This window comes from Tachyglossus aculeatus, chromosome 7, assembly GCF_015852505.1.
Source record: "Tachyglossus aculeatus isolate mTacAcu1 chromosome 7, mTacAcu1.pri, whole genome shotgun sequence".
In the NCBI taxonomy this organism is placed as follows: Eukaryota; Metazoa; Chordata; class Mammalia; order Monotremata; family Tachyglossidae; genus Tachyglossus; species Tachyglossus aculeatus.
The window spans coordinates 20,823,515-20,837,362 of NC_052072.1; the positions used below are offsets into that span (position 1 = coordinate 20,823,515).

The 13,848-nt window shown below is 55.1% G+C and overlaps 1 protein-coding gene across 1 annotated transcript in view; it reads right to left on the bottom strand.

Moving 5' to 3' along the window:
- FOXP4 (forkhead box P4) overlaps window positions 1–13,848 on the bottom strand; it is a 47,443-nt gene that overhangs the window by 7,888 nt on the left and 25,707 nt on the right. Inside the window, 11 exon segments of the mRNA XM_038749078.1 lie at window positions 3,457–3,558; window positions 4,870–4,946; window positions 5,783–5,987; window positions 6,368–6,451; window positions 6,921–7,008; window positions 8,052–8,156; window positions 8,558–8,643; window positions 8,646–8,776; window positions 9,271–9,421; window positions 13,565–13,579; window positions 13,581–13,652. Of these exon segments, the coding sequence (XP_038605006.1) occupies window positions 3,457–3,558; window positions 4,870–4,946; window positions 5,783–5,987; window positions 6,368–6,451; window positions 6,921–7,008; window positions 8,052–8,156; window positions 8,558–8,643; window positions 8,646–8,776; window positions 9,271–9,421; window positions 13,565–13,579; window positions 13,581–13,652 (1,116 nt within the window).

Consider the following 13,848-nt stretch of genomic DNA (forward strand, 5'->3'; position numbering starts at 1 on the left):
GCACTTCCAAAACCTCCAGTGGTTGCCCATCCACCTCCACATCAAACAGAAACTCCTTGCCGCTGGCTATAAAGCACTCAATCACTTTGCCCCCGCCTACCTTTCCTCACTGATTTCCTAACTACCACTCGGTCCACACACTCCCCTCTTCCAATGCCAAATTATTCAATGTACCTCAGTCTTGTCTATCTTGTCGCAGATCACTCATCCTGGTCCTCCCTCTGGCCTGGAACACCCTCCCCCTCCATATTCGACAGTCACTCTCCTCACCTTCAAAGCCTTTTAAAAACACCATCTCCTCCAAGAGGTCATCTCTGACTAAGCACTCACATCCCCTTGTCCCTTCTGAGTTGCCAAGGCACTTGGATATGTGCCCCTTAAACACTTGATATCCGTCCCACTCTCAGTCCCTCAGCGCTTATGTACAAATCCCTAATTTATTTCTTTATATTAATGTCTGTCTCCTCCACGAAACTGTTTGCTCCTTGTGGGCAGGGAACATGTCTACCATCTCTACTGTGCTCTTCAAACCGCGTAGTACCATGCTCTGTACACAGTAAGAGCTCAATAAATACGGGTTGATTGGTTGAGTGAGAGGGTGGCAGGAAGCTGTGGCAGCTACAGGCAGTGGGAAGCTGAAGTGGGAATGGCATCAGACTCACTCTGGTCCTTGAAGTTGAAGAGGGACCCTGTATGGGACAGAGAGCCAGGGGAACAGAATGGATGTGGTCCACTTCCCGCCTGAAGCAGAAGTGGTTTTCAGAGTGTTCTCAGGATCATCTGGCACCTCTGCCCAAGGGAGGGAGGGAAGAAGAATGGGCTGGTCCAGGGATGGGCAATATGACAGCCACCCTGCCCTGCTCAAGCTCGGACTGCAGACCGCATCCTGGTCTTGAACTAGATCTCAGAGACACTGGGGGGAAGGGGAGAGGCAAAAGCAGCCACAAGAAGGGAGAAAGGGAGGGGAGAGTCTGTGTCTGTGGAACTGGGGAGTAAGTAGTGAGGCTGTGAGGGAGAGGAGGATTCTGGCCACTGGTTCTCAAAGGCCACAGGGGGCCCGGCCATGAGAACCTGCCCTGGACCCAGGATGGCGAATGGGGAGGCAGAAGACCTTGGTCAGATCCAGCTGCTGCCCCAATCCCTCCCTCTGCTCCTCCCCCTCTCCGTCATTGCCGTGGTCCAGCCCGTGATGTGTGGAAGGCTGGTGGGTTCCAGACCCAGATGGCCTCCATCTGTCCCCCCTTATTTTGATTTCACCTCCATTTGAGGGGCTCTGACACACGTTCTCTGTGTGGCCTTGGGAAGTCACTTAACCGCTCCATGCCTCAGTTTCCCCAGCTGTAAATTGGGGGTAATAATACCAGAACCCTACCTCATAGGGGCATTGTGAGAAGTAAATAACTAAATGATGTAAGGTGCTTTGGTAATCACAGCACCAACTAGACGCACAGTTTGAGAAGCAGCGTGGCTTAGTGAGAAGAAAAGTGGCTTGGTAAGAAAGAGGTTTGGGAGCCAGAGGAAGTGGGTTCTAATCCTGGCTCTGCCACTTGTCTGCTGTGTGACCTTGGGCAAGTCACTTCACGTCTCTATACCTCAGTTTCCTCATCTGTAAAATGGGGATTAAGACTGTGAGCCCCAGGTGGTACAACCTGATTACCTTATATCTACTCCAGCGCTTAGAACAGTGGATGGCATATAGTAAGCACTTAACAGATGTTGTTGTCCTTATTATTATTATTATTATTTGAGGCCCTGAAGGCCCCGGAGGCCCGGCCACGGGAGGCTCTGCAGTACCTCCGTAAACCAGCAGGGGGAGGCAGGGGCCAAGGCTAGAAACAGCAGCAGCAGCATCAGTAGCCGCTTCTGGGCCCAACAAGCCCATCGCCATTCATTCATTCATTCAGTCAGTCAGTCAGTCAGTCAGTTGTATTTATTGAGCGCTTACTGTGTGCAGAACACTGTACTAAGCGCTTGGGAAGTACAAGTTGGCGACATATAGAGACGGTCCCTTCCCAACAACGGGCTCACAGTCTAGAAGGGGGAGAAAAGAGAAGCAGCGTGGCTCAGTGGAAAGAGTACGGGCTTTGGAGTCAGAGGTCATGGGTTCAAATCCCGGCTCCGCCACTTGTCAGTTGTGTGACTTTGGGCAAGTCACTTCACTTCTCTGGGCCTCAGTTACCTCATCTGTCAAATGGGGATTAAGCCTGTGAACCCCACGTGGGACAACCTGATCACCTTGTAAACTCCCCAGTGCTTAGAACAGTGCTTTGCACATAGTAAGCGCTTAATAAATGCCATCATCATCAAAAACAACAAAACAAAACATGTGGGCAGGTGTCAAGTCATCAGAATAAATAGAATTAAAGCTAAATGCACATCATTAACAAAATGAATAGTACCAGCCACCATCGCGCTGACGGACCACCCTGACGGCCGCTCAGACCCTCATTCCTCCAGCCCTTTGGCCTCCCCGAAATCGACCAACCGAGGCTGAAGCCGTCTGTCCCTCCCCGCCCCCCCGCCAGCCACCCAACACCTGGGGGACCGGTGCTGGGCTGGGGCTGAACGCTCTGTGCAGGACAGGACAGGAGAGAGAGCCTTTGTGTTTGAGTGTGCTGGCTCGCAGGAGTGTGAGTCAGTGGGGGGATATGTGTATATGTGTGTGTGTCTAGTGCAAGCTTGCGAGTGAGAAAGGTGTCAGCTCCTTCCTCCCTTCCCAGTCTGTGGCAGGGTGGGAAGAGGAAGCCGGGTCTCAGCGCCTGGAGCTGGGGGAGGGAGGGGTCTCCAGTGTGCAGTTCTGGGGCTGGGGGTGGGTGCCCCAGACTGTGAGCCCACTGTTGGGTAGGGACTGTCTCTATATGTTGCCAATTTGTACTTCCCAAGCGCTTAGTACAGTGCTCTGCACATAGTAAGCGCTCAATAAATGCAATTGATGATGATGATGATGGAGAGTGAATGTGAACACGTAGGTGTGGGTGCTAGCGGATTGATGGGTGGGTGCGCTGCATGTTTTCTGTTGTGATGTGAGGTGTTAGTATGAGCAGCAGGTGAGTATTTGGGCCTGTACCCATGTGTGAGCATATGTGTATTTCGTATGTGTGTTGGGGGGAAAAGGGGACAGAGTGTGTGCGGGTCAAGTGCCTGGGTCTCAGGGTGTACTGGGTGGGGAGAGGTCTTTCTCACATTAGCTGATCTTCCAGGAGGAGCAGAATAGGGAGAGACTGAAAACGGGATGAGAGAGGGTCTCAGCAGATCCCAGCAAAGGAGGGGCGGAGGCCGCGGGCTGGCCCCATTCCGACCAACTTTTGAAGCAGGGGGGCGGAGGGCACCCCCTCCCCGCTGCCCAGGGCTCTCACCTCCTGGGGACAGGGGGGCTGGGGGAGGCCCGGTGGAATTGGAGAGAGCGGGGTTTTTCGGGGAGTCTGGGGGCTGTCTGCGAGGGGTGGGAGTCCTCACCTTCCAGGTGGCCGTGTTCCTGCGGAAATAGGCAAACATCCTGGTGAACCAGTTGTAGATCTCGTTCAGGGTCAGCTGCCGGTCTGGGGTCTCCAGGATGGCCTGATGGGAGCGGGGGGAGGGAGTGGGTCACTCAGTCTGTCACAAAGTTGTGGAAGGCGGGTAGGGCTGGGCTTCCTCCTGCATTGTTCCTCTCTCCTCCTCCTCCTCCCCTTCCTTCCCCCCTCCTCTCCTTCTTGTCTTCCTCCTCGTCTTCTACCCTTCTTCCCACCCTCCGTAGGTGTGAGCTCATGCATAGAAAACCCGGGTGTGTGTGTGTGTGTGTGTGTGTGTGTGTGTGTGTGTATGTGTGTGTGTATGTGTGTGTGCAATTATGTGCACAACCTCTCTATGGGAATGTCTGAGTGGATGTAACAACAATGGGGGTCTGTGTTAAGTGCTTACGAGGTGTCGAGTACTGTACTAAGCGCCAAGGTATTTACGAGACAGCTAGATCACAGTCCCTGGCTCACTCAGGGCTCGCAGTCCAAGGGGAAGGAGAACAGGTGTTAAATCTCCATTTTACAGATGAGGAAACTGAGGCCCAGAGCAGTGAAAGGACTTGCCCAAGGTCACCCAGCACCCAGCCCAAGGTCACCCGTTCTGCAAGTGGCAGAACGGGCATTAGAACCCAGGTCCTTGGCTTTTTCCATTACGTCACGCCGTTGTGTGTTAGTCCAGCTATGTGTATCTCTGTGTGAGTAATTGTTTTGTGTGAATACAAATGTGAATGTTTGCATGCCCATGAGTCTGTATAAGCCTGTTTGTGCTTATGTGTCTGAATGGATGTGAATGTGTATCTTGTTTTATCTTCTGGGACAATCAAACCACCTTCTGCTTGTTTTATTAAGTAACCAATAACTTATTTATAGGATTTAACTATGAATAAGTGAGGGTCTAGGCAGGGCACAGTTTTCTGCAGGCTCTAGTTGCACTTCCTGTCTCTGGGTTGGTCTCTCCCTTAAAGGTATACGGCCATAGTCCATCTGGGCGTAAGCATGGGAATTGTTGCGTGTGGCATGCGTGTGCAGGTCAATTGCTGTGTGCTACGTGTGCGAGCATGTGAATCTCTGGCTGCGGTGTGGCAAGAATGTTTATCACTGTATGTGATGTCTGTGAGCACGCGAATCTTTGGGTGCAGGGTGTGAATCTCCGGATGTGGCATATGTGAACCTGTGAATTGCTGGGTATGCACTGCTTGTGTCAACCCCCAATCTGGGGGCTCTTGGAGGCTGTGACCTCGAGGAAGGGGCTGGAAGAGGGAGCAGAGTGTCAAGGCTTTAGGCTGGGGTCTCCATGTAGCCGGGGGCTGCTTGTGGGGGCTTTCTGGGGACGGGGGCAGGGAGGAAACTGGCCCTGCCCCTGGGCACTGACCTGGCGAATGAGGGAGGCATAGGTGAAGGGCGGTCGAACATCTGCGTTTTTGTAGAACTCGTGATTCTGGGCGAGCTCTGGGGGGAGGGACACAGGGGGGAGGGACACAGCGGGGAGGTGGGAAGAGAGAGGGGGAGGCAGGGTCGGTGAAGGGGCACAAGGTCTCTTCCCCCCTCCTCCCCCATGGAGCCTCCCTTCCCAAAATATCCAGCTTCCCCTGCCCCACCTCCTAGCCCTCCTCTGGGGAAGCTGGGGGCCTCTGGCACCCCGCCATTTCCCCATCTCTGCTCCTCTTTCAGGGACACCCCATCTCCCCCATCCCGCGTTTCTTCTTCCACCCCCTTCTCGAACCTGCCACCTCCAAGTCCACCCCTGCTCCTGAGACCCACCATCTTTTTTATAGTATTTGTTAAGCGCTTACTATGTGATAAACACTGTAATAAGTGCTGGGATAACTACACGTTAATCAGGTAGTCCCTGTCCCACGTGGGGCTCAGTCTTAATCCCCACTTTACAGATGAGGAAACTGAGGCACAGAGAAGTTAAGTGACTTGCCCAAGGTCACCCAGCAGACAAGTGGCGGAGAAAGGATTAATGATGATGCTGATGATGATGGTATTAAACACTTACTATGTGCGACGCACTGTTCTAAGCGCTGGGGGGGGATACAAAGTGATCAGCTTGTCCCACGTGGGGCTCCCAGTCTTAATCCCCTTTTTTAGAGATGAGGTAACAGGCACAGAGAATTGAAGTGACTTGCCAAAGTCACACACCTGACAAGTGGCAGAGCCGGGATTAGAACCCATGCTCTTTCCACTGAGCCACGCTGCTTCTCAAGCCCCACCACCTGCTCCACAGCCCTGTCCCTTCCCAAACCCTCCCCCAGACCCGCCCACGCTCCAGCCTCCCTCACCAGAGGAAATGGGGGTGCAAAACTTGTCAGTGCTTCTCCTGCGGGCAGGGCCACCCCCATGCAGGGCAGCAGAACTGAGGCCTGGGGGCCGCAGGGGGGTGACTGGGGCAGCAGCCGAAGTGGGGGGATGAGCCAGGCCGTCGGGGAATGAGTCTGCAGTCGAGATGGCCACCTTGGACAGGGGGGCCCCAGACACCAGATTCAGCTGCAGGGGAGGCAGAAAGAAGGATGAGAATGGAACGATGGGGGGCCATTGTGGGGATGAGGCTGTAGGAGGTGCCCAGTCAGGAAGAGGGGCTGGGGAGATGGGGTCAGGGTGTTGGAGCTGCAGGGAGTGGAGGAAGTCCGCCCCCCACCCTCCGCCCCAGGGGCACACCCTCCCCCCTACCTCCTGTCTTCCCAGCAGGGGCTGCTGGCTGAGTGTGCACAGTCAGACAAGGAGCAACAGAGGGCCAAAGAAGGGGTACTCTAGGCCCTGGGCCTGCTGGGCCCCAGCCTGGCTCCTGCCTTTGAGATTGGGGGTGGTGGAACGGATGCTGGAGGGGCCTGAGGAGGGGTCTCAAAGAGGGGCCCTAGGATGCTCACTGGCTGACTGAAGGGCTTTGGCTCGGAAGGTCTCATGTGCAGATGGGCCATCATTGCCTGCAGACGCTCGCTTTCCTTGGCTAGCTGTGGGGAGAGGGTGTGTCCTGCACACCTGGGCCCGAGCAGGGCCACCAGCTCTCCCCAGCCCTCCCCACCCTCCCGGTCACGGTCACCTGCTGGGCAGCCCCAACCCCTGGGCTCTGCCCTCCCTTTCTGCCCCTCTCCCCCACTGTCCCCCTCCCAGACCTCCTCATGGACTCTTTAGTCAGCCCTCCCGTCCTGGCCAAGGGACTTGGGGGGTCACTTTTTTGTGGGGCGGGGGGAGTCACTTAAGGTCACATTGAGCAAGATCCCTCTCTGAGGGGGTCGCCAAATCACCTTTGGGCCAGGCCTCCAACCCTGCCCCCATCAGGCACTCTTTAGAGCCAGCCCCTCTAAATTCTCGGGGGGTGAGGACATTCCTGGGTAGGGTAGACCCCAGCCCAGTCTGGCCCCTGAGGGTTCTGGAGGGTCCTGACCCATCTGCCCTCCCCACCACTGGGCCGCATCCCACCTGGATCTCCAGTTGATGGACCACCTGCATCTGGACCCGGCACTGTGCTGTGCTGCGGTCATCGAGGGCGTGCTCGGTGTTGAGGTGTCTGGTGGGGGGCAAGGGCAAGAGGGTAGCCTCTGAGGTGGATCAGTCTGCCCGCTAACCCCACCTCTTCCCGCCATGTCACAGCCTCCCACCCTCCCTCTCCAAACCCAGAGGCAGAAACCCGAATGTGTGACAGAGATCCAAATGGGGAGAGAGAGGCACGGAGATGGAAAGAGAGGGAGATACAGGGACTGGTGCAGAGATACTGAAGGAGACTCGGTAACCATCAGCTGTCTTTGATGTCTTTGCTAAAATCCTCATAACAAAGAGATCTAATTGCAAATGAACTAATTAAGCAACCCTCTGCCCAAGCGTGAAAACAATTTGTCTGACCCTGCACTGGCTGCATGAGGATGGCAGACGTGGAGTTAATCAGTCAGTGTCAGATCCTACTATAGCCCACCTGCCCAGCTGCCTGGCACTGGCTACCCCGCTGGCACTGACCACCTACCTGGGCACTGACCACCCGCTGGCCACTGGCCACTTCCCCTGGGCCTGTTGCTCATTTTTCTCTCCTCCTGCTCCTTAGCTGGGGTTGAGAGGAGCCAGGACAGAACCCCCAGATTCTCCAATGCTTCCCCTGCTCCATTCCCAAGGTCCTCCCATCTCCTTAGAGCAGGCTCAGGGGGAAAGTGGGAGAGTAATAACAATAATAATAATAATAATGATGATGGTATTTGTTAAGCGCTTACTATGTGCCAAGCACTGTTCTAAGCACTGGGGTAGATATAAGGTAATCAGGTTGTCTCACGTGGGGCTCCTAGTCATAATCCCCATTTGATAGATGAGGTAACTGAGGCCCAGAGAAGTGACGTGACTTGCCCAAAGTCACACAGCTGATAAGTGGCAGAGCTGGGTTTGGAGCCCATGACCTCTGACTCCGAAGCCTGTGCTCTTTCTTTCCACTAAGCCACACTACTTCTCTAAGTAGGACAGGGGATGAGAGAGAAAGGGAGAGCAGAAGGGAGGTGGAGGAGGAGGGGTTTGGAGTGGTATTTAGGGACGGTAATGAGTATGTATTGGGCGGCAGGGGCTAGTCCTTACTTGACAAACTGGGAGAGGTCTTCACAGAGGATCTCACAGCCAGGCCACTTGCACTCCCCATGCCCGTAGAGCGGGTGGGAGCCGGGGTTCTCCTCATGGGAGGAGCTGCGGGAGAAGGGGAGAGGGCATCAGTATACATACAGAGCCAGTTGGCTCAGCCCCGCGCACTGCACTAACGAGCCCTTCCACAGGGGACTGCCACCGTTGGGCCAGCCCCTTCCCTGCCCCAGCCCGGGCCCTCCTCCTCCTCCTCCTCTTCCCCACCTTCCCCTTCTCTTCCTTCCCTCCCCCTCCTGGACTTCCTGCCCAGGAGAGCCCAGGGCCCTGCTCCCCCAGGGCCCCGCCAGAGACTCTCTGCCTCCGAGGGGCTAAATCTGTGCTGGGGCAGGGTCCCGGGAAGGGAGGGGGAAGGCACGGGCAGAGGGGTGGGTTCACCGGTCCCTCTTCCCCGGCTTCCCCTGTCCAGGGCTGCCCCCGCCCCCGCGCCCCCGGGCGGCCCCTGGTACCTGTCTCTGCGGGGTGTGGGCGTGGGGCCCTGACCATTGGGCAGGGCGTGATGGGAGAGGGGGGGGCGAGACCTTGGCAGGGGCGAACGAGGGTAGCGTTGGGGGCTGTGGCGGCAGCGGGACCCGTGAGGTCCAGCCCCTCCTGTTTGATGCCATCCTCGGTGGTTGGGGCCGCCCCGTCCCCCTTCCACAGCTGTGGCAAGTCCGAGGGGCACACAGCTGCAGCAAGTACAGAGCAGAAAGACCCCAGACCCTGGTATTCCCTGGGCCTCTCCACCAAGACCCCCAACCACACCTCGGGACCACCCACAACCTCACCTCCTCCTATGCTTTGGATCACCCCTAACCAGGCAACTTCCCACGTCACAGCTTCCCCCCAACCACACCTTTTCCAACAGGCTGCGACCACCTGATTCTCCCCTCTCTGGGATTCCCTGCCCCATTTGGGAGCTGCCCGGGGCAGCCTAGCCTCCAAGGCTGGAGACCCCCTATCCACATTGGTCCCTTGGCCCCTCACTCCCCAAGAGCCCCAGGCCCGGGATTGAGTCCTCCAGACACTGGAGAAAATGGCTTCTTCCCTCTTGGCCCAGGCCCCACACCCGAATCCTGATCCTCTTCCCATCCCACACCCCATCTTAGATTCCCACTGCAGCCTTGACCCTCAGCCCTGACTCCTGCCTTGATCCCCACCCTGGACCTCCTCTTCCCCTTACCTTGTGGGAGGGTCCTGGAGGGGGCCGCTGGCCTGTCCGGTGCTGCAGACCCACCAACCCCTTGCCTCTGCAGACTGAGCAGGTGCTGCTGCTGCAGCTGTTGCATCTGGAGGAGCTGCTGCTGGAAGGCCAGCTGTTTGGTCCCTAGAGCCTAGGAATGGGAGGCAGAAGGGCCCCAGGGGCCCAGCACCTGGCTCATCCAGATCTCCCTCAGGCCCCTAGGCTGGCTGGCCGGCCCCCCAGCCTTTGGAGCCCCTCCTGAGCTGAGGCCCCTGACTCTGTCACCACCCCAGCTGCCTTCCCCAACCCTCGCCACCCTCCCTGCCCTGGGGGCTGCCGTCCGGCTCCATTCGTCAAGGGCTGAGCGGGCCCCTTTCTGGGGATACCCCCACCCCCTGCCTCTGCCCATCATGATGATCGATGGGTCTGTCAAGCTCTGGGTGCCATCGTGGCCTGGCTGCAGCACTCCCTGAGCTGGCTCTCTGGGGACAAGCGATAATTCCACCTCTCCCCATTTCGACGAGCACTCCCCAACCCCATCCATGACCCATGGGGTGGGGGTGGGGGGGCAGAAAGTGCTGACGCTGCTTCTCCCCTCCCCTCTGGGCCCTGAGTGGGCTCCATTCTCCCAGCCTGGTGCCCCCACCCCTAGCCCCAAAGGGTGGTGGGGTTGCTTTGACTGGGACTGCTTGAGGGCTTTTGGCAATCAGTTAATAGATGGTACTTACTATGTGCAGAGCACTATGGCACTTCAAGGAATAAAAATAGTATAATAATAATAATACTAGTAGTTATTATTATTATTATTATTATTATGGTATTTGTTAAGAGCTATGTGCCAAGCACTGTACTAAGCACTGGGGTGGATACAGCAAATCAGGTTGGACATGGTCCCTGTGCCTCACAGGGCTCACAGTATCCACCCCCATTTTACAGATGAGGTAACTGAGGCACAGAGAAGTGATGTGGCATGCCCAAGGCCACACAGCAGACAAGTGGGGGAACCAGAATTAGAACCCAATTGACTAAGGCTACCAATCAATCTGCACATCAGGCAGAAACTCCTCACCCTCGGCTTCAAGGCTCTCCATCACCTCGCCCCCTCCTACCTCACCTCCCTTCTCTCCTTCTACAGCCCAGCCCCCACCCTCCGCTGCTCTGCCGTTAATCTCCTCACCATACCTCGTTCTCACCTGTCCCACCATCGACCCCCGGCCCACGTCATCCCCCTGGCCTGGAATGCCCTCCCTCCCAACATCCACCAAATTAGCTCTCTTCCTTCCTTCAAAGCCCTACTGAGAGCTCTGCTCCTCCAGGAGGCCTTCCCAAACTGAGCCCCCTCCTTCCTTTCCCCCTCGTCCCCCTCTCCATCCCCCGCCTTACCTCCTTCCCTTTCCCACAGCACCTGTATATATGTATATATGTTTGTACATATTTATTACTCTATTTATTTTACTTGTACATATCTATTCTATTTATTTTATTTTGTTAATATGTTTAGTTCTCTGTCTCCCCCTTCTAGACTGTGAGCCCACTGTTGGGTAGGGACTGTCTCTATATGTTGCCAACTTGCACTTCCCAAGCGCTTAATACAGTGCTCTGCACACAGTAAGTACTCAATAAATACTATTGATTGATTGATTGATTGACATTTCTGACTCCCAGGCCCGTGCTCTATCCCTGAGTCCCCATTTTACAGAGGAGGAAACTGAGGTATAGAGAAGTTAAGTGGACTTGCCCAAGGTCACACAGCACATAAATCCCAGATTCCTATTGCAAAGTGGGGAAATCACTAAGTGCAGCAGGCCTGTCTCCCCCAGCCCAAATCTGGTTTGAAAAGGAATTGTGAGGGCAAGTGTGGAAGGGAGGGAGAAGGACACCAGGGCCCTGGGGTGAGTCCTGGACCGACCTGAATACAGAGGGATTTCAATTCAGGATAGGTGGGGATCAAGCCAGTCCAATCCCTGAGAGGCTTTTATCACCTACTCTGCGGCCTAGCCTAGATGGCAGCCCTCCTTTCTTTTGTGTGGGGGTGTCAGAGTAGGGGAAGTGTGGGGAGGTCGGCTCTCCTGCCTTTTCTTGGCTCCCTTCTCTGTCTCCCACCTGACATGTTCACCAAGTACAAAATTCTGGGGGTGGGGAAGGTCTGCTTTCTAGGCCCCCAGGGCAGAGGGAAAAGCCCCAGAAGAGACCTAACTGGAGAGAGGAGATAGAGGAGGTGTAGTAAGCAGGTGTGAGGGGCAGACTTAAAATAATAATAATGAATAATCATAACTGTGGTATTTGTTAGGCTCTTACTGTGTTCCACACACTGTACTAAGTGGCTGGGGTGGATACAAGCAAATTGGGTTGGATACCACCAGCCTAACAAATACCACAGTTATGATACAGTCCCCCGTTCCTCATGGGGCTCACAGTCTTAATCCCCATTTTTCAGGTGAGGGAACTGAGGCACAAAGAAGTGAAGTGACTTGCCCAAGGTCACACAGCAGACAAGTGGGCAGAGCCAGGATTAGAACTCAGGTCCTTCTGACTCCCAGGCCCCCTGCTCTAGACACTAGGCCACGCTGCTTCTACAGACACAAACCCACTCACATCCAAAGCCAGGATCATCGCCTACCCACTGGTACCCTGCAATCTGCCTCAGGAACACCCCACAGACTTCCTCCCAGGCTCCCACCCGGCACCCAGAGGCAGGTTTTGCCCCTTTCCCCACAACCAGGCTCAGAAACACCCTGGCAGACACACTATAACCACACTGTCAGAGTAGACACACACAGAGTCAATCAGAGGAAGCACACCTACACACCATGAAGCACAGCCACACAAACCACACCCACAAGGACAGACAGGCACAGACAGACACACACACACACACCTCTTACCTACAGCCCAGACCCCCAAACTTCACACATCCCCTCCTTACATACAGTCATGCAGACAGCACAAACTGTTTACACACCAACACACATAACCTCTCAACTCAATCAGTCACTCAGTTGTATTTACTGAGTTGCTTACTGTGTGCAGAGCACTGTACTAAAATGCTTGGGAGAGTACAATATAATATATATGTCTACTGGTGTGGACCTTGAGCAAATCATTTAACTTATCTTGGGCCTCAGTTCCCTCATCTGTAAAATGAGATTAAGAGTGTGAACCCATGTGGGACAGGGACTGTGTCCAACTGACTGGCTTATAGCTTCTCCAGTGCTTAGAACCAGTGCTTGGCGCATAAGTGCTTAACAAGTACAATTATTATTATTATTAATAATATTAATAATAGACACAATCTTTGCACCACAATGAGCTTACAGCCTAGAGTACCAACCATGTTCAGACATATTTCCACTTCTAGCAGATGTAGTTCAAACTTTCACAGTGAACACTCCCAATTACACACTTTTGTGCATGCAACGCACCCACAAACACAAGCCCCCTCTTTCCTATTTAATGTAATTGAACCCAAGAGGTGGGATGTCAAAGTAGAATCCCCTACAAATACCAGCTTGCCCCCCCCACCCTTTGACTGGGTGAGGAGTTTCCCTGTCTGTTTGTCTGTCTATCCTGTCCTGGGGGCATGGTCCAGTTACAGCTGACCTGGCCTCCCTGACCCTAGGGATGGGAGTTTCCAGTGAGTCCAGTGGTTCACCAGCCTGGTGAGCTAAGAAAACTGCCCTAGTGCCCACCTGGAAGGACCAGTTCTGGCGAGCCAAAGCAGCTGAGACTGGTCTAGGAGCACTGCTACAGCTCCTTACCACCCACTGGGCCCCTGCCCACACAGTCTCTGAGCCCACACTGGCTGAGAGGGCACAGGAGGAAAATGGAGGGAGGTTTTGAATGGGAGGGGAACCCCAGTGAGGCTGCCCTGGGGGGCTCTGGGCAAGCCCTCAAGGGTCAACGGATCAGATTTGGGGTCTTTTCAGCCCCACTCACTGGCTCTTGAGTCTTGTCAGAGGGCTAAGCAGCGCAGGGCCCCTGGACATCTACCCCTGGCAGCTGGGAATGAACACCTGTGGCTTCAACCCTAGTGTTGAAAACAACCATGGGAACGTGGGCACGGAACTGGCACTTCCAGCTGCCACAGGAAAATGATGGGGCCTGAATGGCCCTGCTGGGGAATTTTGTGGCTGGGAGGTAGAGGGGCTAAATCCCTTACCCTTCTCCTCTCCCCGACTCCCTTGTTTTCCCTCTCACCTCTCCCTTCTCCAGCTTTTTCCTTTCCTCCCTGGTCCCCCACCTTTGAGGCTCTATTCCTCTCCCCCCAGTTTTCTCTCCCCAGGAGTTCCCCCACCTCTTTGGGTTGCTGCCTTCCCTGCTTGCTGCTGGGTGAGGAGCTGCAGGTGCAGCTGCTCTTGCTGCTTCTTGTAATATTCCTGTAGCTGCAAGGGGAAATTGAGAGAGACAGAGTTACGGGGTTAAGGACCACCCACCACAAGCCTGCGCTCTACCCCAACATGTCCCCACCTTGAGCCCGGGCAACCAAACATCGGAAGAAAGAGACAGAGGAGGGATGGAATGAGAAGGAAAGAGAGGAGGAGGAGAAGGGAAAAGTAGAGTAGGAGAGTGAAGGGGGAG